The 27918-nt window shown below is 49.4% G+C and overlaps 4 protein-coding genes across 9 annotated transcripts in view; 3 read left to right on the top strand and 1 right to left on the bottom strand.

Annotated features, from left to right (window-relative positions):
* Nucleotides 1–1676, top strand: part of LOC130383196 (adenylate kinase 7-like) — a 33820-nt gene extending 32144 nt beyond the window's left edge. For 4 of the 5 annotated variants that reach the window (XM_056591273.1, XM_056591274.1, XM_056591275.1 and 1 more), the window contains one exon: nucleotides 40–1676. The gene's annotated coding sequence lies outside the window, so the exon portion shown is untranslated. The remainder of the gene's footprint in view (nucleotides 1–39) is intronic. The other variant, XM_056591277.1, reaches the window with a different exon arrangement.
* On the bottom strand, nucleotides 1258–4857 carry alkbh1 (alkB homolog 1, histone H2A dioxygenase). The gene is made up of 6 exons (XM_056591283.1): nucleotides 4701–4857; nucleotides 3926–4034; nucleotides 3378–3540; nucleotides 3188–3278; nucleotides 2831–3024; nucleotides 1258–2212 (listed from the first exon to the last, which is right to left on the bottom strand). Exons 1-6 carry the CDS (start codon nucleotides 4827–4829, stop codon nucleotides 1762–1764), a joined length of 1137 nt encoding a protein of 378 aa, XP_056447258.1. The 5' UTR covers nucleotides 4830–4857; the 3' UTR covers nucleotides 1258–1761.
* Nucleotides 4858–5015: 158 nt separating this feature from the next.
* Nucleotides 5016–6509, top strand: slirp (SRA stem-loop interacting RNA binding protein). The gene is made up of 4 exons (XM_056591287.1): nucleotides 5016–5125; nucleotides 5399–5457; nucleotides 5568–5675; nucleotides 6032–6509. Exons 1-4 carry the CDS (start codon nucleotides 5056–5058, stop codon nucleotides 6107–6109), a joined length of 315 nt encoding a protein of 104 aa, XP_056447262.1. The 5' UTR covers nucleotides 5016–5055; the 3' UTR covers nucleotides 6110–6509.
* Nucleotides 6510–7773: 1264 nt separating this feature from the next.
* Nucleotides 7774–27918, top strand: part of adck1 (aarF domain containing kinase 1) — an 81020-nt gene continuing 60875 nt past the window's right edge. The window contains exons 1-3 of one of the 2 annotated variants that reach the window (XM_056591279.1): nucleotides 7774–8045; nucleotides 8524–8694; nucleotides 9090–9173. In XM_056591279.1, the coding sequence (XP_056447254.1) occupies nucleotides 8563–8694; nucleotides 9090–9173 (216 nt within the window). In that variant the 5' untranslated portion in view covers nucleotides 7774–8045; nucleotides 8524–8562. The remainder of the gene's footprint in view (nucleotides 8046–8523; nucleotides 8695–9089; nucleotides 9174–27918) is intronic. The other variant, XM_056591280.1, reaches the window with a different exon arrangement.

Below are 27918 nucleotides of genomic sequence, written 5' to 3' on the forward strand. Positions count from 1 at the left end.
GCTGAATAATAATAATAATACTGGTTTGAATTGATATAGCTCTTTTCTAGACATTCAAAGACGCCTAAAGGCCCATTCACACCCTACAGTAAATACGGATAGGACCGTTTCGTCCGGTCCCGGAGGTGTTTCGTCCGTCAATGGGTCCGTCGCCTCTGAGCTTACGAATCCGGAGTGCTCCGGGAGAAACGGAGCAAAACCACCGGAAATCAACTCGGGAGCATAGTCAGAAGTCCAACCATTCGCGAAAATAGATAGAGTAGTATAATATCTGATATATATATATATTGTCTTTAACGTTTTATACTTATATTATACTATTTACCTGTCCTTTTTATTTTATTGTTCCCCTGCTTTGGCAATGAGTTGTAACTGGTCATTTAAAAATGGCGCAACATTTGAAGCGTAGACAGGCATGAAAAAAACGTTAATAAAACATAAGATCTCCCCCCAACCAATTACCTTTTTATTAAAGGTGCCTAATAAATACATTTGTTTTGATTTGATAAGCATTTTACAGACCCATACAATGATAGGGCGTTTAGTACGGTCCTTCACCGTTGTTTCTTTACCTATAAAAAGCTGCAGTCAGTGTTTAATTACGCTGATTTATCTTTCAGCATTTCCTATTATAGGCTACTGTGTAAAATGCTGTTTAGAATTAATGTTAGTATCAAGAAAAGAAAGACCCACCGGTGGGGGGAGATCTTTCTTTTATTTATGTTTTTGCAATAATGCAAACGTGCATGTTGCAGAAAATATGCAACAGCGCCCCCTGGGGTCACACTTTTCGGTGGGTCGCTGAATTCGAAGTTACACCGGAGACAACATCAACGTCCGGATCCGGAGGTATGAATCGGCCTTTACAGTGAAGGGGCGGGGGGGGACCTCAATACCAATACTTGTTCAAAAATCACCAATAAAATGACTGATACTTTTGTCAAATATATCACTAGGATATAAATAGGGCTGGGTATCGCCACGAATTTCCAAGATCGATTCGATTCCGATTCACAAGGTCCGGAATCTATATAATTTTCAATTTCATTCAATATCGATTTAGTTGGAGATATTTCAGTTGCAATACCAATTTTGCTTAGATAGGAAATATCATGTAACTAATGCTGTATATTGTACAAGGAACCCTCTGACCTGGTGCATTATAACTAATATTAATGTTCACATTAAGAATTAACCTCAAAGCAGTTACATGAATGTACTTTTTATCAAACATGAAAAACAGCCTGTTAGGCTAACATATCTTTTTTTAAACCAAAGAAAACCATTCACATTGCGTGTACCGCAATCCAGATATTTGTCACATATATTTGTATGTGTGAGCCTTGGACTGTATTGTATGTGAGCTTGGAGTGTTGGTGGTGTCTTGCACTAATTGGTGAGGTCATGTGACCTATATCACCTCGTGTCATGTGAATTTGAAAAGAAAACCTGATGAAGCAACAGCGGAACACGTAGTTCTCAATAAATCAGCTAATCAGCTCATACCAGTGTGTGGTGATTTGACACTTCTTTGAACAGATATTTGTCCTAGATATTCAGATATTTCACGATCTACAAATGCATTTTTTACTTGTCTGAAATACATAAACTCATACAGAAAATAAATGTACATGTGAAGAAGTCAATACTAATTTGTGGAACTTGTTTATTATTCTGTTACAATTTATAATAATATGAATAACGGGACATATTTACATATCATATACATATGAACAGGTCATAGGTCGACCTGCCGTTTCATCACGTGTCAGAAGACTCTGTTCCTCCGGAGCTGCTCCGTCTCCGTTTCTGCCCCCCCCCCTCCCCCCCTCCCTCTGCGTCCGGGGCGCTCCCCTTTGGGACCCCGGGAAAGCTCTGCCCGGGTCCCAGCACCTGACGGACCGTCATGTTGACTCTGGAGCTCTGGATGTACCTGGAGCACACGGCCCAGTCCTCCCCGCCGACCCCCCCCTCCTCCCCGTCGACCCCCCCCTCCCCGCTGACCCCCCGCTCCGGTGACCCCTGACCTCTGCTCAGGCTGGTCCCGAGGCCGCAGGGGGGAGGGGGGTCCTGGAGGATGCGCGGCACGGCGTGGTAGAGGAGGCGACTCTGGCCCGACATCACCATCACATCCCCGCTGTGCATGTACATGGCCGTGGGCGGGTCCTCCCTCCGGGGGCCGCCCAGGAGGAAGATGGCCGACTGGCCGAAACTGAGGTCGAGTAAAAACAAAAGCAGTACGACACCGTTAAAGGGCTGGACCCAAGAGTGGTTCAACACGGAGCAGAGCAGAGCGAAAGAGATTTTGGAACTAAACATCAAAAATAACATTCCCTCCCTCCCTCCCTCCCTCCCTCCCTCCCTCCCTCCCTCCCTCCCTCCCTCCCTCCCTCACCATTGAAAAGTGTTGCATTTTACACACCTGTGATTGAAAGCAAGAATGATTCCTTAAACATCACGGAGAAAATGCCTCGACTGGTCAGAAATGAGCCGAGCGTGTCTTCACACAGAGGCCGGTGCCGTCAACCCAAACGGACATTCTCACGGGGCATTTCACTCAATAGCTGACCGACAACCTAATCGAACAAATGATCTCGATAATAAGTCTTTATTCTGGCCTGCAGCACCCTACCCGCATTGTTCAAGAACCTTCAAGAAAGAAACGGAGGAACCGGTTTAGGTAGCTGGAGCGGGATGTCCTTTCTCCACAGGTCCAACAGGACCTCTGTTTTATGCGGAAGGAGTTGATGCTGCCCACTCGTAGAATGCGGTGCCCTCTATACTAGAAGGTCACGAGCAGGTTCCTTCCTGAGGTCAAAGGTCAGCTCACCAGAAGGACAGCAGGGGGCGGCTGAGGTCCAGCTCCGACTCGTCCACGTGGATCCCGAGCGAGGAGTCGGAGCGGTAGTAGTTGAGGATTCCCGCCTCGGCGTTGAAGCTCGGGAAGCCGGCGGCGGCGGCGACGAGGCCGGACAGGCGCTGGAGGTCGGCGGGGAACGGGGTGTGGTGCTCCGCGGAGTACGTCTGAAGGATTTAAACAAAGCGCTTAGAACGCCTTCACTAAAGTCATTCTATTATTCACCTTTAAGGACCTGATCCAGATCCATTGAGAATACTTATTTAATTAAGATAGTAAACGAGGTGGCGGCGGGCCTAAGGAGAGGTACATCAAGAGGACAGTATGAACCTTTGTGTTCCAGTTGTAATGGTAGCCCAGGGTCACCCAGCGAAGCTTCTCCAGTAACGTCTTGGGTTCCTTCTTCCCACAGGGCGCTCTCCTGTCGGGGAGACCGTTACACACCGCTCTCATTATGATAACCTCCACCTCCTTTGAGGGGGCTCTATCTGCGTGGTTATGTCCCAAGGCCTCGGTTCACCTGAGAGTGTCGGCGCTCTTGCCCCAGATGTCGTCTGTCTCGTTGGGGGACATGTGCATGTCCAGGTTACACACGTTGGGCTTCTGGGTGTAGGTCTTCAGACAGCGTCGCAGCCAGTGGGGCTGGGAGCCGCGCAGGAAGGGGTTGGCGATGAAGATGAACCCTGGGAGCAGGAGGGGGTTGGTTTGAGCCCAACTTCACAACAACATAACAATAGCCTAATGAGGAAGAAGAGTATGGTCCAGCACGAATAACATTGTGTTTAATCTCTCATCATCTCATCTCATCTTCGTCCGCTTATCCGGGGTCGGGTCGCGGGGGGAGCAGCTCAAGCAGGGGGCCCCAGACTTTGCTTTCCCGGGCCACATTGACCAGCTCTGACGGGGGGATCCCGAGGGGCGTTCAGTCCCTCTGACCCACTCCCCTGGGGAGCCCTGACCCCCCAGGCCCTCTCATCCTCTCCCCTGGGGAGCCCTAACCCTACCCCCCAGTCCCTCTGATCCACTCACCTGGGGAACCCTACCCCCAAGTCCCTCTCCTCCACTCACCTGGGCAGCCTTGCAGCCCGAAGGCTCTCCAGTCCCTGACAGGTCGCAGACCGGCTCTGCTGGCCTCGCCATCGCTCACTGCACTCACTTCTAGATTAGTTGACAAAACCTGCCAATTAGAACAGATAGAGACACACTCAAAACAATAACGAGAGACGCCGAGGTCGTTTATTGGCCGTTCAGGAACGGTAACTGCCGTTCCCAACAATGGTATATGACGCCAGCACGCCCCACCTCCTCCGTATAATTCGTAGTATCGCTGTAAATGTAAAGCTAAAATTATACGGAGGAGGCGGGGTGGGCTGGTGTCATATACCATTGTTGGTATATGACACCATTCCACCTGCCGCTCCACCTGAACGGCATGTGCCATGGTATGTCAGTGGTCGCGATGGCACATGCCACAGGCCAATAAACAATCTCAGCGCTACTGACAATAACTCCTCTCTGATTGATCAACAGTCAACATCCGTCTGATCCCGTTGGACTGAGAAGACATGAGTCAACAATAACAAGCTTCTAAATGTTGCTGCCTTTCAAATAACGTGAGGTCTACATAATATTATATATATATGGTATTCTAACCTGAAACCTATTCACAATAGTCCCTCTGCACGTTGAACCTTCAGAGTGTGTGAGTGTGAGTCTATGTGTTTGTTCAGGCCATATGTTTTGTTCCAAAACTCGGAATTCATTCGATCCCCAGGTCCATTATCGTAACAGAGATTATAACAGCCTACATAAAGACCTCTCCATATTCAATATTGTCTCTAACCTTGTCACAGACTATCCCTTTGGAGAAGTCGAGGACGTTGCTCAGATCCGGGGGGGGATGTTTTCTCCTATAAAACTTAAATAACGTTCTGAACGCGTCCTCTCCACGCTCCACCATGGGGGCCGCCATCTTGGGCAGAGTGACCTTTGACCTCAGGAGAATACCAGATGTAAACCGTACTTTGTCCACGTATAATGGTTCCTTAAAAAAATTGTAAAAAATAATAATATTAATATTGTAAATATATGACTTGAGAATAAAATCTATAATAAATATATAGTACGGTTATATTTGGCAGACGGCTGAGTCCATGCGTGTCACGTGATAAGGTCAAAGTTTACCTCAAGGACGAAACATGGCAGCAGCAGTTCCGAAGAAGGTGTTTGAGGTGTTCGTGTCCAAGATACCATGGACTATTGCGATGAGTAAGTCCACTTTATGATTATAAAGTGTGCGGACGTTAGGGTGACTGTACACCGGGTAATATGCTCCGAAGTGACACCTTAGAGACGATAACAGGGCTGGAGCCATCAGGAGACTCCTAATATACATGCTTGGCTAAAACTCGGGGTACATTATTAGTTTCAGATAACTCATATGTTCACATTGCGACATTAGATGCTAGATTTTGATGTTAGAAAATGGTTTACATGGTTCATTCTGCCAACTCCTGCTGATATCATATTCTGTTATTTCAGAGGAGGTGCGGGAATACTTCGGACAGTTTGGTCAAGTGAAGAAGTGCCTGCTTCCCTTTGTAAGTTGTGTGTCTGTCTGGTTGTCTGTCTGTCTGTCTGTCGTTGTGTCTGTCGGTGTGTCTGTCCGTCTGCGCGTTATCTAATACGTGTCGGGGGATTATTGTTCAAGGACAAGGAGACAGGCTTCCATCGAGGGTTCTGCTGGGTCGGCTTCACCTCGGAGGATGCTCTGATCAACGCGCTACAGAAGGACCCACACACGCTGGAGGGAGCAAAGGTGGAGTGTCAACCTTAGATGAGTTGAATAAATGTGATTCAGTCTTCTACTAGTCTTCGTAATACGATGATAAGGAAAACTCTAGCTACTGTTAGAGTTGGTCTACTACTGAAAACCCCAAACTAGATCGTAGGAATACAAGCAGACATGCCTACATATCTTGAATGTTTTTTGTTAAACATCTGTTTCTATTCAAATTGGGACATTGGATTGGATAGAAACACTCTGCTGATTAGCATGTTTTGGTAACATAAGCATGCTCTGCTTTTTTCAAATGTCCATGGTGCTGTTTGATATTGTGCTGATGATGACCATTATGCTGTATGATATTCGACTGACGTCGTTTTCACTTTCAGATTCAAGTCCAGAAGAACAGACGCTCGTTTGCTGCGGTGAAAACCAACAAAGACTCTGACGACTCTGTACATGTGTAACCAAATGTGTCTGTTACACATGTATAGAGTCTGAGGACTCTATACATGTGTAAACAATATGTACTTTTTTTCATATTTTTCATTTTTGGTGTCCGTGTCGTTTTTTTCCAATGCACAAAATATATTTTGTGACACAGCAGTTAAAATGGTGTTGACAGTCCACATGATGTGAACAAACTATCAATGTACCCAACAAGAATCACACCCATCAAATATTTATTGGGAAGCAGGTGAATATTTTGCATTTACCGTTGTTTTTTTTTATAGGCAATGTTCAGGAATATTCTCTCCATTCCATTGCTTTGTTTATTTGACTGCCTATTCTCGCAGAAATATTGGGCATGGATATTGTTATAGAATAAAAGACTTAAAGGTACTTAAAGAATGTGTCATTATTACTCAGCTCCCCTGTCGTTTGAGTGTGTTGTATTTATAGCCGAATGTATGGATTTTAGTAGATGTCTTGCTACCCTATGAAGGAGTATCTACATGGTTGTAATGGTTGAGGACTTCACTTCTGCTAGGTGTAGGTTATCCATGCACATAAACCTGGTCGCTTTTCAAATGTGTTTTCAAAGGGGCTTACTGCTCCCACGACCAATGACTGACGCGTGCCCCTTGAGGCCGAGTGAGTCCACCTCCATCTCCAAGTTCGCATTCAGTTTCTCTGAAGATGTAAACATCAGGATGGTTTCACGAGACGACCAGACAGTCATTATCCTTCCCTTGATCTGCATTTTAAATCACAAAAAATAAATAGTGCATGTTTGGATGTTTTAAACATAATGTGAAAAATGTACATTGTAAATGTCATGCTGTCATTTCGATAAGAGGCGTGTAGCCTACTACGTATGGTATTTAGTGTTTATGTGAACTATGAAAGGGTCCGTATATTTAATTGGAAAATAATTCGTGATTTCTCACAACGCTGAAGTTGGCATCCGATTCGCAGCATCCGATTCAGCAGCTGGTCCACTTTAAATCGGTCCTGATTGAAAACCACTACACCTAGACTCTTCAAATCTGGACTAAATTATCACAGTGAGGCTATACATTATAATAAACATAGTTACAGATTTGTGAAACCTTTTTTCTATTTGTGAAAATGCAATACAGGCTCATTTTAATGCTTTTTAGGGGTCCAGACTGCATTAGAACGGGTCCTTATTGAAAACCACTACACCTAGACTCTTCAAATCTAGGCTAAATTATCACAGTGAGGCTATACATTATGTAAAACATCGTTTCAGATTTGTGAAACCTTTACCCTATTTGTGAAAATGCAATGCGGTCTGGACCCCTAAAAAGCATTCAAATAAGCCTGTATTGCATTTTCACAAATAGGGTAAAGGTTTCACAAATCTGAAACTATGTTTTACATAATGTATAGCCTCACTATGTAGTCCAAATTTGAAGAGTCTAGGTGTAGTGGTTTTCAATCAGGACCGATTTGAAGATTCCAATTGTTTTTCAAGCCGAATCGGATGCTGCGAATCGGATGCCAACTTCAGCGTCGTGATTTCTCGATAGTCTAGCTGGTCTATTACTTTGCTGATCAGCTGAGCGTTAGATAATAGATTCTAGCTGGTCTATTTCTTTGCTGATCGTAGTCTAGCTGGTCTATTTCTTTGCTGATCAGCTGACCGTTGCGTGTGGCGCTTATATTATACGTCATCTACTCTTCAAGTTTAAAACAATTGCATAGCGAAGTACGCTTATTTTTACAAAAGTCGAATTGAATTGCAGTGACATTTTGAATTCATCAAACGTATACAAATATTAAATACATATGTTGCCTCTATGGCTCTGGTATAGATCTATGAGTATAGCTCTATCTGTGACGCTCTTTGACGCGGTATGAGACGTAAACACGGAACAGGTTGAGAGGTCGAAGAGAGACCGGTGTCATAACGTGTGGAATCAGGGCTCCAACAAGGTAGCACACAGCCTTCATGTACATGTCCTGTTCTTATTTCATCTTCATTAAACAATTGTAATTTGGTCAATGCTAATTCAACACATGCATGTTAGAATGTTCAGATTGCCACGAGAAGATCTTAGATTCGCAATCCTCTCCATGAAGAGCCCTGTTCTTGAACATAGAATAATTATCTATATAATAAGTATTGTCTGCTTAGCGACTGGCGAAAAATCGAAGTTGGTCATGTTGAGCAACTATGTACAAAACAAATCTTGTCATTGGATATGGCACACTGGCATTTTAGCTGGACAATTTGATTATGTGGACATACATGTATGTATAGTAACAAGTTAGATGCAATAAAGGTAAATAATAAAAAAGACAATAAAGCTTTGGACACTCAACTCCACTGAAACCGTGCGTGGCCTATGTGTCATCCAGCAAGGATCGATATTGATTAAATTATCTTGTGTCTGTCGTGGGTTGTACACAGTCCGTGTCATTGATCGGCGCTGTGCCCCCTCAGTGCCTCATGGCTGGCCGGTTGCTGAATGTGTCCTCTGTGGCCACGGCGCTGGTCGCCACCTCGGGGGTGTACCTCTACACCAAACAGCTGGACCCCAACGACCTCAGCCTCGTGCGCTTCGGCCGTGCAGCCGCCGCCGTGAGTGGAACCCTTTAACGCTAAACACAAAACAAAAACGATCTGCAGAAACAGAACAAGTCAGCCTTTTGATGGCCGTATACTCCCCTGGGTTGTATATCGGTCTAAGTTATACCTATATGTATGTCAGAGATAAGAACATATTATTCATCACAAACACAAAGGCACTATTTTCTGTTACAAAGTACAGATTAGGACAGGATTTCCCCTCAGCGTCAATAAACCTCATCTTTATTCATATTCTTCAAAGTAAATGGTCTCTAATGATTTGAAGTTGACCCTTTGTTGGAAAGATCATACAATGGCAAGGAAAGTCTCTTCATACTTGAATATGAATGTCATGTTACCCCTCACTAAATAGCAACCATAACAACCATGTCTCCTGCTGTCTTCAGACCGCTGTCATCAGCTATGACTACCTCACCGCCTTCAGGAACGTGGAACCCGGCTCAGATGAATACTCGGCCCTCAAATCCAAGGTAATGCGCGGTCGCCACGCCTGCTGTTTATCTTCAGCCCCTAGCTCCTCCCCTCAGCCCCTAGCTCCTCACCTCAGCCCCTAGCTCCTCCCCTCAGCCCCTAGCTCCTCACCTCAGTCCCTAGCTCCTCCCCTCAGCCCCTAGCTCCTCACCTCAGCCCCTAGCTCCTCCCCTCAGCCCCTAGCTCCTCCCCTCAGCCCCTAGCTCCTCCCCTCAGCCCTTTGTGGCTCGCTGATGTGCAGGACTTCTGAATCGTATCGGTCGTGCCGCGACAGAGTGGAAGGAGACTGTGCAGAATCAGCTGCTGACTCTATGTTGAAACCTGCCTCTGAATCCCTACGAGGGACCGCCTCCTTAATGTTCTCCACTCCCTCTGAGTGTCATCCCGTTGCTCTGAGTGTCATCCCGTTGCTCTGAGTGTCATCCCGTTGCTCCGAGTGTCATCCCGTTGCTCCGAGTGTCATCCCGTTGCTCCGAGTGTCATCCCGTTGCTCCGAGTGTCATCCCGTTGCTCCGAGTGTCATCCCGTTGCTCCGAGTGTCATCCCGTTGCTCCGAGTGTCATCCCGTTGCTCCGAGTGTCATCCCGTTGCTCCGAGTGTCATCCCGTTGCTCCGAGTGTCATCCCGTTGCTCCGACTGTTATCCCGTTCCTCTGAGTCTCATCCCGTTCCTCTGAGTGTCATCCCGTTCCTCTGAGTCTCATCCCGTTCCTCTGAGTCTCATCCCGTTCCTCTGAGTTTCATCCCGTTGCTCTGAGTCTCATCCCGTTCCTCTGAGTCTCATCCCGTTCCTCTGAGTCTCATCCCGTTGCTCCGAGTGTCATCCCGTTGCTCCGACTGTCATCCCGTTGCTCTGAGTCTCATCCCGTTCCTCTGAGTCTCATCCCGTTGCTCCGAGTGTCATCCCGTTGCTCCGACTGTCATCCCGTTGCTCTGAGTCTCATCCCGTTCCTCTGAGTGTCATTCTGTTGCTCTGAGTCTCATCCCGTTCCTCTGAGTGTCATCCCGTTGCTCCGACTGTCATCCCGTTGCTCTGAGTCTCATCCCGTTCCTCTGAGTCTCATCCAGTTCCTCTGAGTTTCATCCCGTTGCTCCGAGTGTTATCCCGTTCCCCTGAGTCTCATCCCGTTCCTCTGAGTCTCATCCCGTTCCTCTGCTTGTCATCCCGTTGCTCTGAGTGTCATCCCGTTCCTCTGCTTGTCATCCCGTTCCTCTGCTTGTCATCCCGTTGCTCTGAGTGTCATCCCGTTCCTCTGAGTCTCATCCCGTTCCTCTGAGTGTCATCCCGTTCCTCAGAGTCTAGTCCCGTTCCTCTGAGTGTCATCCCGTTCCTCTGAGTCTAGTCCCGTTCCTCTGAGTGTCATCCCGTTCCTCTGCTTGTCATCCTGTTGCTCTGAGTCTCATCCCGTTCCTCTGCTTGTCATCCCGTTCCTCTGCTTGTCATCCCGTTCCTCTGAGTGTCATCCCGTTCCTCTGCTTGTCATCCCGTTGCTCTGAGTCTCATCCCGTTCCTCTGCTTGTCATCCCGTTCCTCTTGAGTTTCATCCCATTCCTCTGCTTGTCATCCCGTTCTTCTGAGTGTCATCCGGTTCCTCTGAGTCTCATCCCGTTCCTCTACTTGTCATCCCGTTGCTCTGAGTGTCATCCCGTTCCTCTGAGTCTCATCCCGTTCCTCTGAGTCTCATCCTGTTCCTCTGCTTGTCATCCCGTTCCTCTGAGTCTCATCCCGTTCCTCTACTTGTCATCCCGTTCCTCTGCTTGTCATCCGGTTCCTCTGAGTCTCATCCCGTTCCTCTACTTGTCATCCCGTTCCTCTGCTTGTCATCCCGTTGCTCTGAGTCTCATCCCGTTCCTCTGCTTGTCATCCCGTTCCTCTGAGTCTCATCCCGTTCCTCTGCTTGTCATCCCGTTCCTCTGCTTGTCATCCCGTTCCTCTGAGTCTCATCCCGTTCCTCTGCTTGTCATCCCATTCCTCTGAGTCTCATCCCGTTCCTCTGCTTGTCATCCCGTTCCTCTGAGTCTCATCCCGTTCCTCTGAGTCTCATCCCGTTCCTCTACTTGTCATCCCGTTCCTCTGAGTGTCATCCGGTTCCTCTACTTGTCATCCCGTTCCTCTGCTTGTCATCCCGTTCCTCTGAGTCTCATCCTGTTCCTCTGCTTGTCATCCTGTTCTTTAGACTGGGTACCCCCAGCCCGTTCTATCTGCAATTTGAATTCGCCCTGGGCCTGCAGAAGGGTCTGGAGAAGAGCATTACATTTCTTTCTGCCTCCGATACGTTTTTGTGGGAGCCAATCACCAAGCTGGCTTCTCCCCGGTGCGCTATTGGCTGGTTTAACACAATGATGACAGGGAAGCGACGGCAAGCAGCCAATTGCGTACATATCAACCTATATCAGCCTACATCCCTGTTTGATACAACAACCTCACTGTTACAGAGAGAGAGAGAGAGAGAGAGAGAGAGAGAGAGAGAGAGAGAGAGAGAGAGAGAGAGAGAGAGAGAGAGAGAGAGAGAGAGAGAGAGAGAGAGAGAGAGAGAGAGAGAGAGAGAGAGAGAGAGAGAGAGAGAGAGAGAGAGAGAGAGCGCGCGCGCGCCACTGGGCTCCTTGGGGGGTTTCTGGTTGGTTGAATACTGAAAGAAGAGCCGCCTCCTAATTATGATTATTAATGTCATCATGAGGTCATGGACGGCTTGACGACCTTCTCTGATCGTCACTGATCTTCGCTCCGGGTTAGGGTCCAGACGGGAGCTGTACGATCCGTTATTTGAGTCACGTGTGAATCTGGGGTCTCGCTGCATATGTCATCACGATAAGCGATTCACTTATCATATCTTTTTATATTGGGCTGTAACAAAGTCCCAAGGCTGACATTTAATTTGGTAAATTCTCTGCTGTATCTTGGTTCCTTTGTATTCTAGCACTATTGCTGCTCATTTACATTAACTTTGTGAGATGGGCGGCATCAGAAATCTGCAAAAGTACTACTCCACGAGTCTATTAGCAAACACTGGCTTTATTAAACGTGCATGCAACCTGAAAGTGTCCACTGGGGGGCAGTATAGTTCAGGAGCAGCTAGAGCCCCAGAACAAAATGACCAATTATCGGATGATATGTGTAATATTTTAGGCTCTATTGGGTCCCATTGTACATATACCACATGAACATCTAATCATGGCTAATTTTATATCTACTTTATATTTGTATCTATTTATATTCTCTCGCTATCTCATTTTAAATCTCACTTTCACCACAAGGGGGCAGCCTGCTGTCACCTATTTAAATAGATCATGAAGAATATTATACAATCTGGTGCAGTATAAGCTCTTATGTACACGTGCTGTCGACTTGGGAACTTTAATGCATACAAATGACCCTGTGTCTTTGCGTTGCCTATAGTGCCAGGTTGAGGCACATGGACATTGAGACGATATCAGCTTAATCCTGTTCAAGGCCATATTGGTGGAGCCCAATTCACGGCCAGCCGTCGGTCGCTACAGGGAGTGGGTTGTGGTGGTGTTCTGTCCTTGGGTCACAGGACAAGACGTCCCACATGCCTCCAGATATCTCCATAAGATGTATACCCTTGACTTACATTTTTCCCTTGACGTCTTTTATAGATGTTACACAATCCAACCCTTCCCTGAACTCAGGGGAACGCGTTTGACGTGGGCTCCATTCTGAGTGAATGTCTTGCGTGACCATCGGCAGCGTTCACCCTAGCCCCCACTACCCCCGTATTATCTTTGTTTTATGACATTCAACATCTTCTGGATCTGCAGCATCTCCCATCACCGAGGAACATGCATCTGCATTCTCTGAGTTCTGATGCACTAGAGTCGACCATCAGATTTGGTTTTGAAGCAGATCACTTATTTGGCACAAATTCTTTAGATCAAAATGACTCAACTCAACCTAGACGGACTTCATGCATATCGTTCAATGTCATATTGGATTAGACGGCCAGAGTCGTGACCCACTGATACCTGTACCTGTACCACCCCCCCCCCCCCCCCCCCCCCAATGAAGCGTGTGAAGCCGAACGCGGCTCAGAACTAGAGCCTGGCCTTTTGCCACACCGGCCTCTCAGGATCACATCTAATTAAAGTGTGTGTGTACGTGTGTGTGCACGTGTGTGTGCAAGTGTTCCTTTGCGTTGTAAATAAAGCCCCAACTCTGATACCGGTTAATCTTAGGTAATTAATCTACTCATTCAAAGGGCTGAGATTGTCGGAGCCGTAATGCGGGGGACAAAGCGCCCTTTCAGCGGGCTGTGATCCTCAGATGGGATACGAGCGCCTCCCTTCATCTCCTGCTGCTGCTGTCAGCGGCGCCTTCTGAAGGACGCCCGCTCCCCGAGCGGAGAGGGCGAGAGGGGGAGGCTATTTGGTTAGCTTTGTGTGTGTTGGGCTGGGCTTTGTAAAGGTTGTGTCTGTAATATGATCGCTTTCAGTCCTAGCCACTTAAGGGAGCTTTAGCCGCCAAACAGTTATGGTTTTTAAATCGCGCTGACTGAAAAAACGATCTGCTGGAGAGCTACTCCTGCTTCCCCTCCCTCCTGCTGTATGTCTCGCCTTCTTTTCCGCTGTTGTTTTTTGGGACTGTATTACTACTACAGTGTAGTAGTTACTACTACAGTGTTGTAGTTACTACTACACTGTAGTAGTAATACACTGTATAACTACTACATTGTAGTAGTACTACACTGTATAACTGCTACACCGTAGTAGTACACTGTATTACTACTACACTGTAGTAGTAATTACTACAGTGTAGTAGTTACTCTACACTGTAGTAGTAATTACTACAGTGTACAGTAACTACTTCACAGTGGTAATTACTACTAGTGTAGTAGTACTACAGTGTACTACTACGGTGTATTAGTACTACACTACTAGTACTACTACACTGTACTACACTGTAGTACTACACTATAGTACTACAGTGTATTAGTAGTACAGTGTAGTACTACACTGTACTACTACTACACTGTAGTACTACACTGTAGTACTACACTGTAGTACTAGTACACTGTAGTACTAATACACAGTGTAGTACTAATACACTGTAGTAGAAGTAGTTACTCTACACTGCGGTAATTACTACTACAGTGTAGAGTAACTACTACACTGTAGTAATTACTACTACAGTGTAGTAGTAATACAGTGTACTACTACAGTGTAGTTGTAATACAGTGTATTACTACTACAGTGTAGTAGTAACTACTACAGTTGAGTTTGTTGTGCTTTAATTGGCTTGACGAGAATAGAGTAACAGGGTTTGAGTTCTTTGTTGTGTGCGTTTAATGTTCGTATCAGTGTGTTGTTTTTGTCATTGTGTAACCCCTGAACATTATGACTGCTGATAGGATAAACATAAGAGAAATAAACACAGCATTGACACATAGGCCCCGCCCCCTGAACCAATGGGACCAAAACAGAGAGAAACCGGCTGACCAAGACATTACCTTATCTCCGCTCTAATAATGCACTCCTAAACACTTTATATGCTCTCTCTCTCGCTCTCTCTCTCGCTCCCTCTCGCTCTCTCTCTCTGGGCCCCTGGTAATTAGCATCTCATTACGTAGTAACGCCAACAGCTGATTGGCAAATTAAATGCCGTTTATTTAGCCGCCCCCATGCATTATGCATGCCTGTGTGTCTTTAACGTCTGCTCTTCATCAGGGCGGGGGCTGATCTTCCCCCCCCCCCCCCCCCTCCGCTGAAGGCTCTCTGGCGTTCCGCTGAAGGCTCTCTGGCGTTCCGCTGCGGGTGTGGGGGTGGACCTTCATGGGAGGGGGCGTGGCCTGAGGCATGGCCTTGTGGGCGGGGCTGACGGGGAGGTCGATCACACACACTCATGCAGATCATGTGTGTGTGTGCTGCCGCTGATAAGATTGGGCTACAGACCAAAAAGGGGGGGGGGGGTAGAATCGGCCGTTGTGCTCTGATGACGCCCCCCCCCCTCCCCCCCCTCGCCCCCCTCGCCCCCCTCCCCCCCTACCCCCCCTCACGGCAGAGCTACCCCCACCCCAGCCCCCACCTTTACTCTGAAAGGCATCGGATGGGAATAGCCCCCAGTCAGCAGCCATTCCGAGCCGCTGGCCGGAGATCAGGCAGGGAGGGGGCCATAAGGTGTGGGGGGGGGGGGCGGGGGTCAGGTTTAATGATGCTTCAAAAGGAACTATTAAATAGAATTAGTGTTCCACCGCTAGATGGCAGCACCGACCCCCTACCGCACTGGAACCAGACAGCCTGCCTCGCAGGAGGGAGGCCGCAGGGCGGGAGGGAGGTCCCTCTCTGGCTGATACGTTCCTCTGGTGTTCTGGGGGCCGCAGGGCGGGAGGGAGGTCCTTCTCTGGCTGATACGTTCCTCTGGTGTTCTGGGGGCCGCAGGGCGGGAGGCAGGTCCTTCTCTGGCTGATACGTTCAGGTCCTTCTCTGGCTGATACGTTCAGGTCCTTCTCTGGCTGATACGTTCCTCTGGTGTTCTGGGGGCCGCAGGGCGGGAGGCAGGTCCTTCTCTGGCTGATACGTTCAGGTCCTTCTCTGGCTGATACGTTCAGGTCCTTCTCTGGCTGATACGTTCCTCTGGTGTTCTGGGGGCCGCAGGGCGGGAGGGAGGTCCCTCTCTGGCTGATACGTTCCTCTGGTGTTCTGGGGGCCGCAGGGCGGGAGGCAGGTCCTTCTCTGGCTGATACGTTCAGGTCCTTCTCTGGCTGATACGTTCCTCTGGTGTTCTGGGGGACGTATGTAAATACTGGGGCCGCAAATGTGTCCTTGAGGATTCTGTTGCCTTCGGGTCTTCGGCCAAATCAGCGTTCTGGTTCGGGAGCGGGGGGGCTAACATTAGTCTCCCAGCCGCCTTTGACACCATGAATGATGGGACAGCTCCCGTCCCCTGGCCTGCGGTTCCGTGTCCTCCCAGCGGGGGGCACTTGTGAGTCAAGTAGCAGCTGGCGTTTCCCTTATGAAGTGATTGTGAGTGAGGCAATCATACATGTTGAAGAGGACATGCTTGAGCCTGGACAATTAAATGATTGACTCATTTGTAAAAGGTACTTCCAGTTTTGAATCCATCGTATTTTCCAGTTCGTCCAAGTTTATCGAAGAAGCATAATTAAACAGAAACTGTCCCGTAAACTGATAATCCTGAAAAAAAAAAAAAGAGTGAGCTAGGATTCTGGTACAGAAACCTTTACCCACTCCTCATTGATATTTATTTATGTGTTAATGGATACCATCGTTATCGTCTGAAAACCAGATCAATTACGCCACTCAATTCTCCAGGGTAAGGATAGATAAGGCACATCAAGGCTGAATTCCCCTCCTCTATTTATCCACAAGGAGAAATAACATCTGATCAGGTAATTCTTCAAAGTATTGGCCATTACTACTTGAAGAAAACCAAAGTGTAGTTTTGTATTCAGATACTTGTTCCTTGCTCATCGGTCCGTATCGCTGTAGGCCCGTCGGGTCTGAGTGTAGAACTACGCCTCAGTGGGGTTACAGAAGGCCAGGCTGAAGTCTCCAGGCAGAAGGGGAGCTAGTCTACAGACACTCAGATACTTTAACCATTGGGAGCTTCATCTTAAACACGCTTTTAATTTCACCTCAAAACCCCAATTAATTAAATGTTCTGGTTTCGAGGTGTTCTTTTTTTAAAATTTGTATTTTATAATAGCAATAACTTAAAATGCACTTGATGAAGTATAGCTAGAGTCTTTGAACGGAATATTATTTGTAATATGTAACACCGTCCATCCGGTTATATTGTAAGCTCACATTTCGTGGCATTCCTTTCCTGTTTTTTTATTGTTTCTGTTAAACAAAACAGCCATAGCTTAAGACATCAGGGGTCTCATTCATAACCGTTGCGTACGCACAAAACGGGGCTGAAAGTGGCGAACGTGACTTTCCACGCCAAGGTTGTGATCTATAAAAAACTAACTTGACAGGAGAATGTGCGCAGCCCTAAGCAAACTCTGACCCATGCGTACGCATGGTTTGGAGGAAAAGGAGAATTAGTGACACAGACTTGTGGTGGGGAAGTTAGACTGAAGACATGAAGAGTGAGCACAACGATTATGTTTTATCATTGCCCTTCATAAGTTTAATTTCAACCCGTATCATGCGTTAAATCTATGTAATCAGAATAATTTAAGTGAACTGCGTAATTTCTCAGTTATAACTCCAGAAACATCTTCTTAGAATCAAAATGAAAATTCTAAATCTAAATTCTCTATATTTTATCCCGTCACTCCATACTGTCCACTGACGGCGCGACTGCATGGAATAAAGCATCCGTCCAACATGGGTCAACAACATAATATTTTTATGTCACACACATAATCAAATGTCAATTAAATCCCAAGTGTGGAAATCCAAGCCACATATTCCTCATCACAATCGTTATATTATTGTCCGTTCCTCTTGATGCTTTTCATGACAAATCAGGCATCAAAAAGGGGTTATGTTCAAGAACATTTTACGTGGGTGATAACAAACTGATTATCCAAGGTGTTCTCGGTCAGTCTTATATTACCGTAACCCTATAAATACAGCGGTGAGCGCCGTGGTAATGCTGCACCATGGCACTGCTGGCACTGCTGGAGGACCATGCATATGAGGATTCTTTTTGTTGCTAGTGATCCCAATCCCGTGACCGCCGAACAAAACAAATTTTCGGGACTCCAACTCACCCACAAGTGTGTCTCCACTTCAACCTCCGTGAAATTTTGCTTTTTTGCTTTTCTCAGTCCTTCTGCCATTGTTTCCGACAAGACATAATACTTGCATCTGAGTCTGTTTTATATGCAGATTGCATTCATGAGGTTGTTTGCATTGACCATTTATGGTTAAAAAGGGGCGTGTACAGGGCGGAACGTGAAGCTGATTCAGCTGCGCACACTTGTAGGCACTCTGTGATTTATAAAGCAAAGATTGCTTAGAGGTGTGCGTATTGCGTACGCAGGGTTTTATAAGTCGGAATATTTTTTGGCGCACGCAAAACTTGGCTTTTGGGGGTACGTACACTTTTAGTAACGATCCCACGCACAGTTTTATAAATGAGACCCCAGATATCCACAGCTTCCTCTAAGGACTTCCACCCACTGGGAGTAAGGGGAGTGTAGCATGTGTAGTTGTTCATGTTTCCTGCTCATATCCATCCATCCCGCCTGCCGTGGCCAGCACTTCTTAGTGTGTGTGTGTGTGTGTGTGTGTGTGTGTGTGTGTGTGTGTGTGTGTGTGTGTGTGTGTGTGTGTGTGTGTGTGTGTGTGTGTGTGTGTGTGTGTGTGTGTGTGTGTGTGCTGCGTGGGGCGGGGCCGTTGAGGCTCGACGATACGATGCAGAGCATGAAATTAGCAGCGGCTTCCCAGCAGGGCGGCGAGAAGCGCTGTCTCCCCCCCACACCGCGTCTCCTCCTCACCCCCCACAACGCTGTCTCCCCCCCCCCCCCCCACACCGCGTCCCCTCCTCACCCCCCACAACGCTGTCTCCCCCCCCCCCCCCACACACCGCGTCCCCTCCTCACCCCCCACAATAATGTCTCCCCCCCCCCCCCACCCCCACCGCATCCTCTTCTCCCCCCCCCCCACCCCACCCCTGTCTCTCCCCCCCCCCCACACACCGCGTCCTCTTCTCCCCCCCCCCCCACCCCACCCCTGTCTCTCCCCCCCCCCCCCAAACGCATCCTCTTCTCTATTACCGTGTTTTATTGTTCGAACTATTCCAATAAATTCATGTTAAAAAACCAAACTCTACATAAACCGACACACAAACTCACACACATCCGACGCACGCACGCGCATGCACACACACTGCCCCCCCCCCTCCTCCTCTGTCATGTTGGGGGGGAGCCCTGAGCTGAGGAATGAGCCATCACAGCGGTCCGAGTAATAGATGGCCCATGTTCATACTGCGTGAACCCCAACCTTCAGTCTCAAAACGATGGCAGCAGATGATCGTATATTATCCCCCCCAGCCCCCCCCCCCAGTTTCCCACAATGCTTTGTGTCACTCCCGTTTAGCATTCACTATCCGCACTAGCATACTAAGCTAATAAGGCTAGCTTCCCCAGTTTATTAGTGAGACGTAGCACCGCGTGTTCAGTGATGGAGGTTAGATGTTCCAATGTCTTTAGATGAATTCCCTTCGTCAGATTATTCAACATTTTAAATTGATTTGTAGATCAGTTGATATTTCTGATAAAACACCAGCCAGTGGGTCTAGGATCCGGTCATATGAGTCCATCCTCACGGTCAGTGTTCCCTTATTGACTCGTGGTGCAGAAGAGGAGGTGAGGGTCCTCCCGGTGTGACGGGGGAACACCGTTCAGCCCGACCGCGTGGGCCACGTGCTCCTCCAGGTGATCCAGCCTGCATCGGTTATCTGGAGGATAGGCTTGAACAACTCCCCACCACCATCACCACCACCCCTTATCACCACCACCACCACCACCACCACCCCGTTATCACCACCACCACCACCACCACCACCCCGTTATCACCACCACCACCACCACCACCACCACCACCACCACCACCCCGTTATCACCACCACCACCACCACCACCACCACCCCTTATCACCACCCCGTTATCACCACCACCACCACCACCCCTTATCACCACCACCACCACCCCCTTATCACCACCACCACCACCACCACCACCACCCCTTATCACCACCACCACCACCACCACCACCCCGTTATCACCACCACCACCACCACCCCTTATCACCACCACCACCACCCCTTATCACCACCACCACCACCCCGTTATCACCACCACCACCACCACCACCACCCCGTTATCACCACCACCACCACCACCCCTTATCACCACCACCACCACCACCCCTTATCACCACCACCACCCCGTTATCACCACCACCACCACCACCCCTTATCACCACCACCCCCACCACCCCTTATCACCACCACCACCACCACCCCTTATCACCACCACCACCACCACCCCTTATCACCACCACCCCTTATCACCACCACCCCTTATCACCACCACCCCTTATCACCACCACCACCACCACCCCTTATCACCACCACCACCACCCCTTATCACCACCACCACCACCACCCCTTATCACCACCACCACCACCACCACCACCCCTTATCACCACCACCACCACCACCCCTTATCACCACCACCCCTTATCACCACCACCCCTTATCACCACCACCCCTTATCACCACCACCACCACCACCCCTTATCACCACCACCACCACCCCTTATCACCACCACCACCACCACCCCTTATCACCACCACCACCACCACCACCACCCCGTTATCACCACCACCACCACCACCCCGTTATCACCACCACCACCACCCCTTATCACCACCACCACCACCACCCCTTATCACCACCACCACCACCACCACCACCCCTTATCACCACCACCACCACCACCACCACCACCCCTTATCACCACCACCACCACCACCCCTTATCACCACCACCATCACCACCCCTTATCACCACCACCACCACCACCCCTTATCACCACCACCACCACCCCTTATCACCACCACCATCACCACCACCCCTTATCACCACCACCACCACCACCCCTTATCACCACCACCACCACCCCTTATCACCACCACCACCACCACCCCTTATCACCACCACCACCACCACCACCACCCCTTATCACCACCACCACCACCACCACCACCACCCCTTATCACCACCACCACCCCGTTATCACCACCACCACCACCACCCCTTATCACCACCACCACCACCACCACCACCACCACCCCGTTATCACCACCACCACCACCACCACCCCTTATCACCACCACCACCACCACCACCACCACCACCCCTTATCACCACCACCACCCCGTTATCACCACCACCACCACCACCCCTTATCACCACCACCACCACCACCCCTTATCACCACCACCACCACCACCACCACCCCGTTATCACCACCACCACCACCACCACCCCTTATCACCACCACCACCACCACCACCACCACCCCTTATCACCACCACCACCCCTTATCACCACCACCACCACCACCCCTTATCACCACCACCACCACCACCCCTTATCACCACCACCACCACCACCCCTTATCACCACCACCACCACCACCACCACCACCACCACCCCTTATCACCACCACCACCACCCCTTATCACCACCACCACCACCACCCCTTATCACCACCACCACCACCCCGTTATCACCACCACCACCACCCCGTTATCACCACCACCACCACCACCACCCCTTATCACCACCACCCCTTATCACCACCACCCCTTATCACCACCACCACCACCCCTTATCACCACCACCACCACCACCCCTTATCACCACCACCACCACCCCTTATCACCACCACCACCACCCCTTATCACCACCACCACCACCCCTTATCACCACCACCACCACCCCGTTATCACCACCACCACCACCACCACCCCTTATCACCACCACCCCTTATCACCACCACCACCACCCCTTATCACCACCACCACCACCCCGTTATCACCACCACCACCACCCCTTATCACCACCACCACCACCCCTTATCACCACCACCACCACCCCGTTATCACCACCACCACCACCCCTTATCACCACCACCACCACCCCTTATCACCACCACCACCACCCCTTATCACCACCACCACCACCCCGTTATCACCACCACCACCACCACCCCTTATCACCACCACCACCACCCCGTTATCACCACCACCACCACCCCGTTATCACCACCACCACCACCACCACCCCTTATCACCACCACCCCTTATCACCACCACCCCTTATCACCACCACCACCACCCCTTATCACCACCACCACCACCACCCCTTATCACCACCACCACCACCCCTTATCACCACCACCACCACCACCACCACCCCTTATCACCACCACCACCACCACCACCACCCCTTATCACCACCACCACCACCACCACCACCACCACCCCTTATCACCACCACCACCACCACCCCTTATCACCACCACCACCACCACCACCACCACCCCTTATCACCACCACCACCACCACCCCTTATCACCACCACCACCACCACCCCGTTATCACCACCACCACCACCACCACCACCACCCCGTTATCACCACCACCACCACCACCCCTTATCACCACCACCACCACCACCCCTTATCACCACCACCACCACCCCTTATCACCACCACCACCACCCCTTATCACCACCACCACCACCACCCCGTTATCACCACCACCACCACCACCACCACCCCGTTATCACCACCACCACCACCACCACCCCTTATCACCACCACCACCACCACCCCGTTATCACCACCACCACCACCACCCCTTATCACCACCACCACCACCACCACCACCACCACCCCGTTATCACCACCACCCCCACCACCCCTTATCACCACCACCACCACCACCCCTTATCACCACCACCACCACCACCCCTTATCACCACCACCACCACCCCTTATCACCACCACCACCACCACCCCTTATCACCACCACCACCACCACCACCACCACCCCTTATCACCACCACCACCACCACCACCACCCCGTTATCACCACCACCACCACCCCTTATCACCACCACCACCACCCCGTTATCACCACCACCACCACCACCCCTTATCACCACCACCACCACCACCCCTTATCACCACCACCACCACCCGTTATCACCACCACCACCACCACCACCCCTTATCACCACCACCACCACCACCCCTTATCACCACCACCACCACCACCCCTTATCACCACCACCACCACCCCTTATCACCACCACCACCACCACCCCTTATCACCACCACCACCACCCCTTATCACCACCACCACCACCACCACCACCCCTTATCACCACCACCACCACCACCACCACCACCACCCCTTATCACCACCACCACCACCCCTTATCACCACCACCACCACCACCACCACCCCTTATCACCACCACCACCCCTTATCACCACCACCACCCCTTATCACCACCACCACCCCTTATCACCACCACCACCCCTTATCACCACCACCACCACCCCTTATCACCACCACCCCCACCACCCCTTATCACCACCACCACCACCACCCCTTATCACCACCACCCCTTATCACCACCACCCCTTATCACCACCACCACCACCACCCCGTTATCACCACCACCACCACCACCACCACCACCACCACCACCACCACCCCTTATCACCACCACCACCACCCCTTATCACCACCACCACCCCTTATCACCACCACCCCTTATCACCACCACCACCACCACCCCTTATCACCACCACCACCACCACCCCTTATCACCACCACCACCACCCCTTATCACCACCACCACCACCCCTTATCACCACCACCACCACCACCCCTTATCACCACCACCACCATCACCACCACCCCCACCACCCCTTATCACCACCACCACCACCACCCCGTTATCACCACCACCACCACCACCACCACCACCCCTTATCACCACCACCACCACCACCCCGTTATCACCACCACCACCACCACCACCACCACCCCTTATCACCACCACCCCTTATCACCACCACCACCACCACCCCGTTATCACCACCACCACCACCACCACCACCACCCCTTATCACCACCACCACCACCCCTTATCACCACCACCCCTTATCACCACCACCACCACCACCCCGTTATCACCACCACCACCACCACCACCACCACCCCTTATCACCACCACCACCACCCCTTATCACCACCACCACCACCACCCCTTATCACCACCACCACCACCACCACCACCCCTTATCACCACCACCACCACCACCACCACCACCACCACCCCTTATCACCACCACCACCCCTTATCACCACCACCCCGTTATCACCACCACCACCACCACCACCACCACCACCACCACCACCACCACCACCACCACCACCCCGTTATCACCACCACCACCACCACCCCTTAACACCACCACCACCACCCCTTATCACCACCACCACCACCACCCCGTTATCACCACCACCACCACCACCCCGTTATCACCACCACCACCACCACCCCTTATCACCACCACCACCACCACCCCGTTATCACCACCACCACCACCACCACCACCACCACCACCCCGTTATCACCACCACCACCACCACCCCTTATCACCACCACCACCACCCCTTATCACCACCACCACCAGCACCACCACCACCACCACCACCACCACCACCACCACCACCACCACCACCACCACCACCACCACCACCACCACCACCACCCCTTATCACCACCACCACCACCACCACCCCGTTATCACCACCACCACCACCACCACCACCACCACCCCGTTATCACCACCACCACCACCACCACCACCACCCCGTTATCACCACCACCACCACCACCCCTTATCACCACCACCACCACCACCACCACCCCGTTATCACCACCACCACCACCACCACCACCACCACCACCACCACCACCACCACCACCACCACCCCGTTATCACCACCACCACCACCACCCCTTATCACCACCACCACCACCACCTTAATATGACACCAGTTATGATTAGTTTAAGGGTCAGGCTCTATTAGGGTCATGTTTAAGGGGTTGGGTTTGTTTTTAGGGTTTGGTGCTAGGGTTTTAATGTCAGTTTTATCATTTAAGTATAGTGTTTCTTCTGAATGTAAGACTTTAGCGTTAGGATTTTGTGTCTAGGGTTTGGTTTTAGGGTGACGATGGCCTATTTGTAGGAGGTTTGAGGGTTTTGCTTCTTGGTCGAGGCTTCGCTCTATAGAGTCAACTGCAAGGCTAACCTAGGAAAGTCAACGAACGAATCAACGAACGAATTGGTCCATTTTTCAAAGATTAAATATTAATTGAGAAAGCAATGGATGATTTTTCTATTGTAGTGGGTAATTAAACGAGAATTCACTGAGTGTAAATCCGGACCCCTAAGTGAGGACCACTAATCAAGATTAAAATTGACCCATAATCAATAATATCCTCATAGCACCGGTGATATCCTCGGCTCCCCGGGGACACTGATTGATTGTTCCTTTCACACCATCGCAGACCTACAGTCATCATTGTGGACGGGAATCCCATGTAAACAAAGATATTTTTTATGTTTTCTAATTTGAGGACTATACCACCCCCCCGTGATAGTAGGCTTTTATTGTTTCAATCACTGATCTTTCGAACAAAACTCTTGCTCAGCTAGATGAAGATGGGAAATACAATAACATTTATTATTTACACACACACACACAAACACACACACACACACACACACACACACACACACACACACACACACACACACACACACACACACACACACACACACACACACACAGAGAGAGTAGGGAGAATTCCCGGTGGGCCGTTAACGTTTCGGGGCTGTAGGGCTGATTACTGCGGGATAAAAATATTGCGTTTATAAAAGTTCCTTGCGGCGCCGTCCGGCCGCCTGAGCTGTGCGCCCGCAACCTCTCACTCACTCAACAGACGCAACACTCACAAACTGTCAGCATCGCAAGTCGAATAGAGGGGAGTAACTGGGCGGCCCCTCCCGAAGTGGTACAGCCCAGGTTGGCCTTGAACTGCGATTGGTCAGAAAGACGTTGCATCTAATCACAACATTGAACTCTCGTGCACGCTCAAACAGAGTGACGCACTGTTGTTTTGTTTCTGCTGTAGCTAGATCCGGTATGGTATTGTAGTTTTTCTAACGTGACTAGTTGTTGCTAGACAACAGGTGAAAAAACGACTACGTTTGCCAAGCTAAAAGAGCGTTAATCGCGCAATGTATATATTTTTAAATTAATATTGGTTTGCGTTAAACTGACAGCACTAATTTATATATATATATATATATATATATATATTAGGGGTGTAACGGTACACAACAGTCACGGTTCGGTACGTACCTCGGTTTTGAATTCACGGTACGGTACAGGACGGTTCGGTTCATAGTTATGGTGAAAAAACTGATTGCTTGACAGAACGAACATAAGTTTAATTAGCAACGAATTAAACACAACAGTTTTAGCTGTCAGTATGAAACATACAAATAAAATGATGCAATTCTCCAATAACCCTAACATAAAATTAATGAAAAATCCAGTGTTAATGCTCAGTCTAGGCTCTTTAAGCTGGTATGTAAACAAAGAGTATGTAAAATATTCCTGCAGCTCTCTAAAGCTCTGAAGTTCTCATAAATATAAATATCAATCATTAAATAAAAGTGCAACTGCAGCCTTAATTTAAATTACAGCTTATGTGTTTTATAATCTATTGGTGTTTTCATTGCCTCTCGTAGGTCAGAGGCAATGAAAACACCAATAGACCTCGTGATGGCATTTGCCCGTTCTGAATTCCCAGACAGGTGTAGGGGTTGATTAAATAGTGTAGGGTGTAGTGTAGTGTAGTTGGAACGGTTTGAACAACTTTTTTTCATTTCGCAGCGGTGACAGTAACACCTGGATGGTGCTGTCACGTTAAAATTGTACCGGGGGCGAACATTTTGTGCAAGTTCGATGTGTTTCCATTTGCATAGACGATCGTTGTCGAACAATGTCTGCACACAGCTTTCGACTTGTCCACTCGTCTTTCCCCATTGTGATAATTAACCTGGAATCCAAAGTTCTCCCGCACTTGGGATTTAAATGACAGGGGGGCATCTTCAAGCTCCGGTTTTCTGTTGTCGCTCGCCATGCAGTTCGCTCTCAGTTCGCTAGTAGACATCAATCCACACACAGTCGCGATCGCGCTCTGCTACTGCTACTACGCGGAGTTCACGCACGTGGGAGCCGAGCCTAACAAGGCTAAACGGTCCGGGGGGAACTCCGACTTCAAGTTTTAAGTTCCGCACCGCAAAACAAGCCTTTACCTTCGCCATATTAACGCTATGTACGCCACATTTATGGACCGCGGTACACCTCTGTAACCGCACCGAAGTGCCTGTACCGTGACGGTTCGGTTCAAATACGTGTACCGTTACACCCCTAATATATATATATATACTACTTACGATGGCAGTTTAGCAGCACCAGAGAAAGGGGTCGAGTCTAGACACCTAGTGATTCAAATATATATTTTAAAGTCCATATTTATCTTTGAACGAGGCCAACGCGGCTCCAGAAACAAACAAAGACTTGTATCACAACGTGGGGATGTTGAGGAGCGTGTTGACCAGGAAGCTCGTGGCGTTGTCCATTTAACGGCGAGTCCAGCCGACGGTTCAGCAGAGGGCGTCACTCTGGTGTCACTACAGCCGTGATGGACCACGCGCCCCGGCTCCAAACGGCCGCCAGTACCCAGGAGCAGAGCTGGTTCAGTAGCCGATTTCTAATCGCAATTCAAATTTATGGTCAATAATCGATTTTTTTTAAAAAAGAAAATCGATTATATATGTAATTTTTTTTAATGGCAGCATGGCAGCATGCACTGAAAAAGGTGAGCGTTTAGAGTGTGTAGATTTTGCCTAAAGTCTGTGGCAACGATATTTTACCTTTGTTAATCATTGTTAATTTTCAAATAAAATCCAAACTTAAAAATATATACATTAGTCATTTATAGAAAAATAAATCGATTCAAATCGATTATCGCGTTTCGTTTGGACAGTTCTGAGATGTTATTTTCGGGCTAAATGGCCCAGCCCTTCCCATGCAGCAAGGTCAGGCTCTGGTATCCCTTTCAGATATCAGTATATTTATTT

Source organism: Gadus chalcogrammus, chromosome 5 (assembly GCF_026213295.1).
Source record: "Gadus chalcogrammus isolate NIFS_2021 chromosome 5, NIFS_Gcha_1.0, whole genome shotgun sequence".
In the NCBI taxonomy this organism is placed as follows: Eukaryota; Metazoa; Chordata; class Actinopteri; order Gadiformes; family Gadidae; genus Gadus; species Gadus chalcogrammus.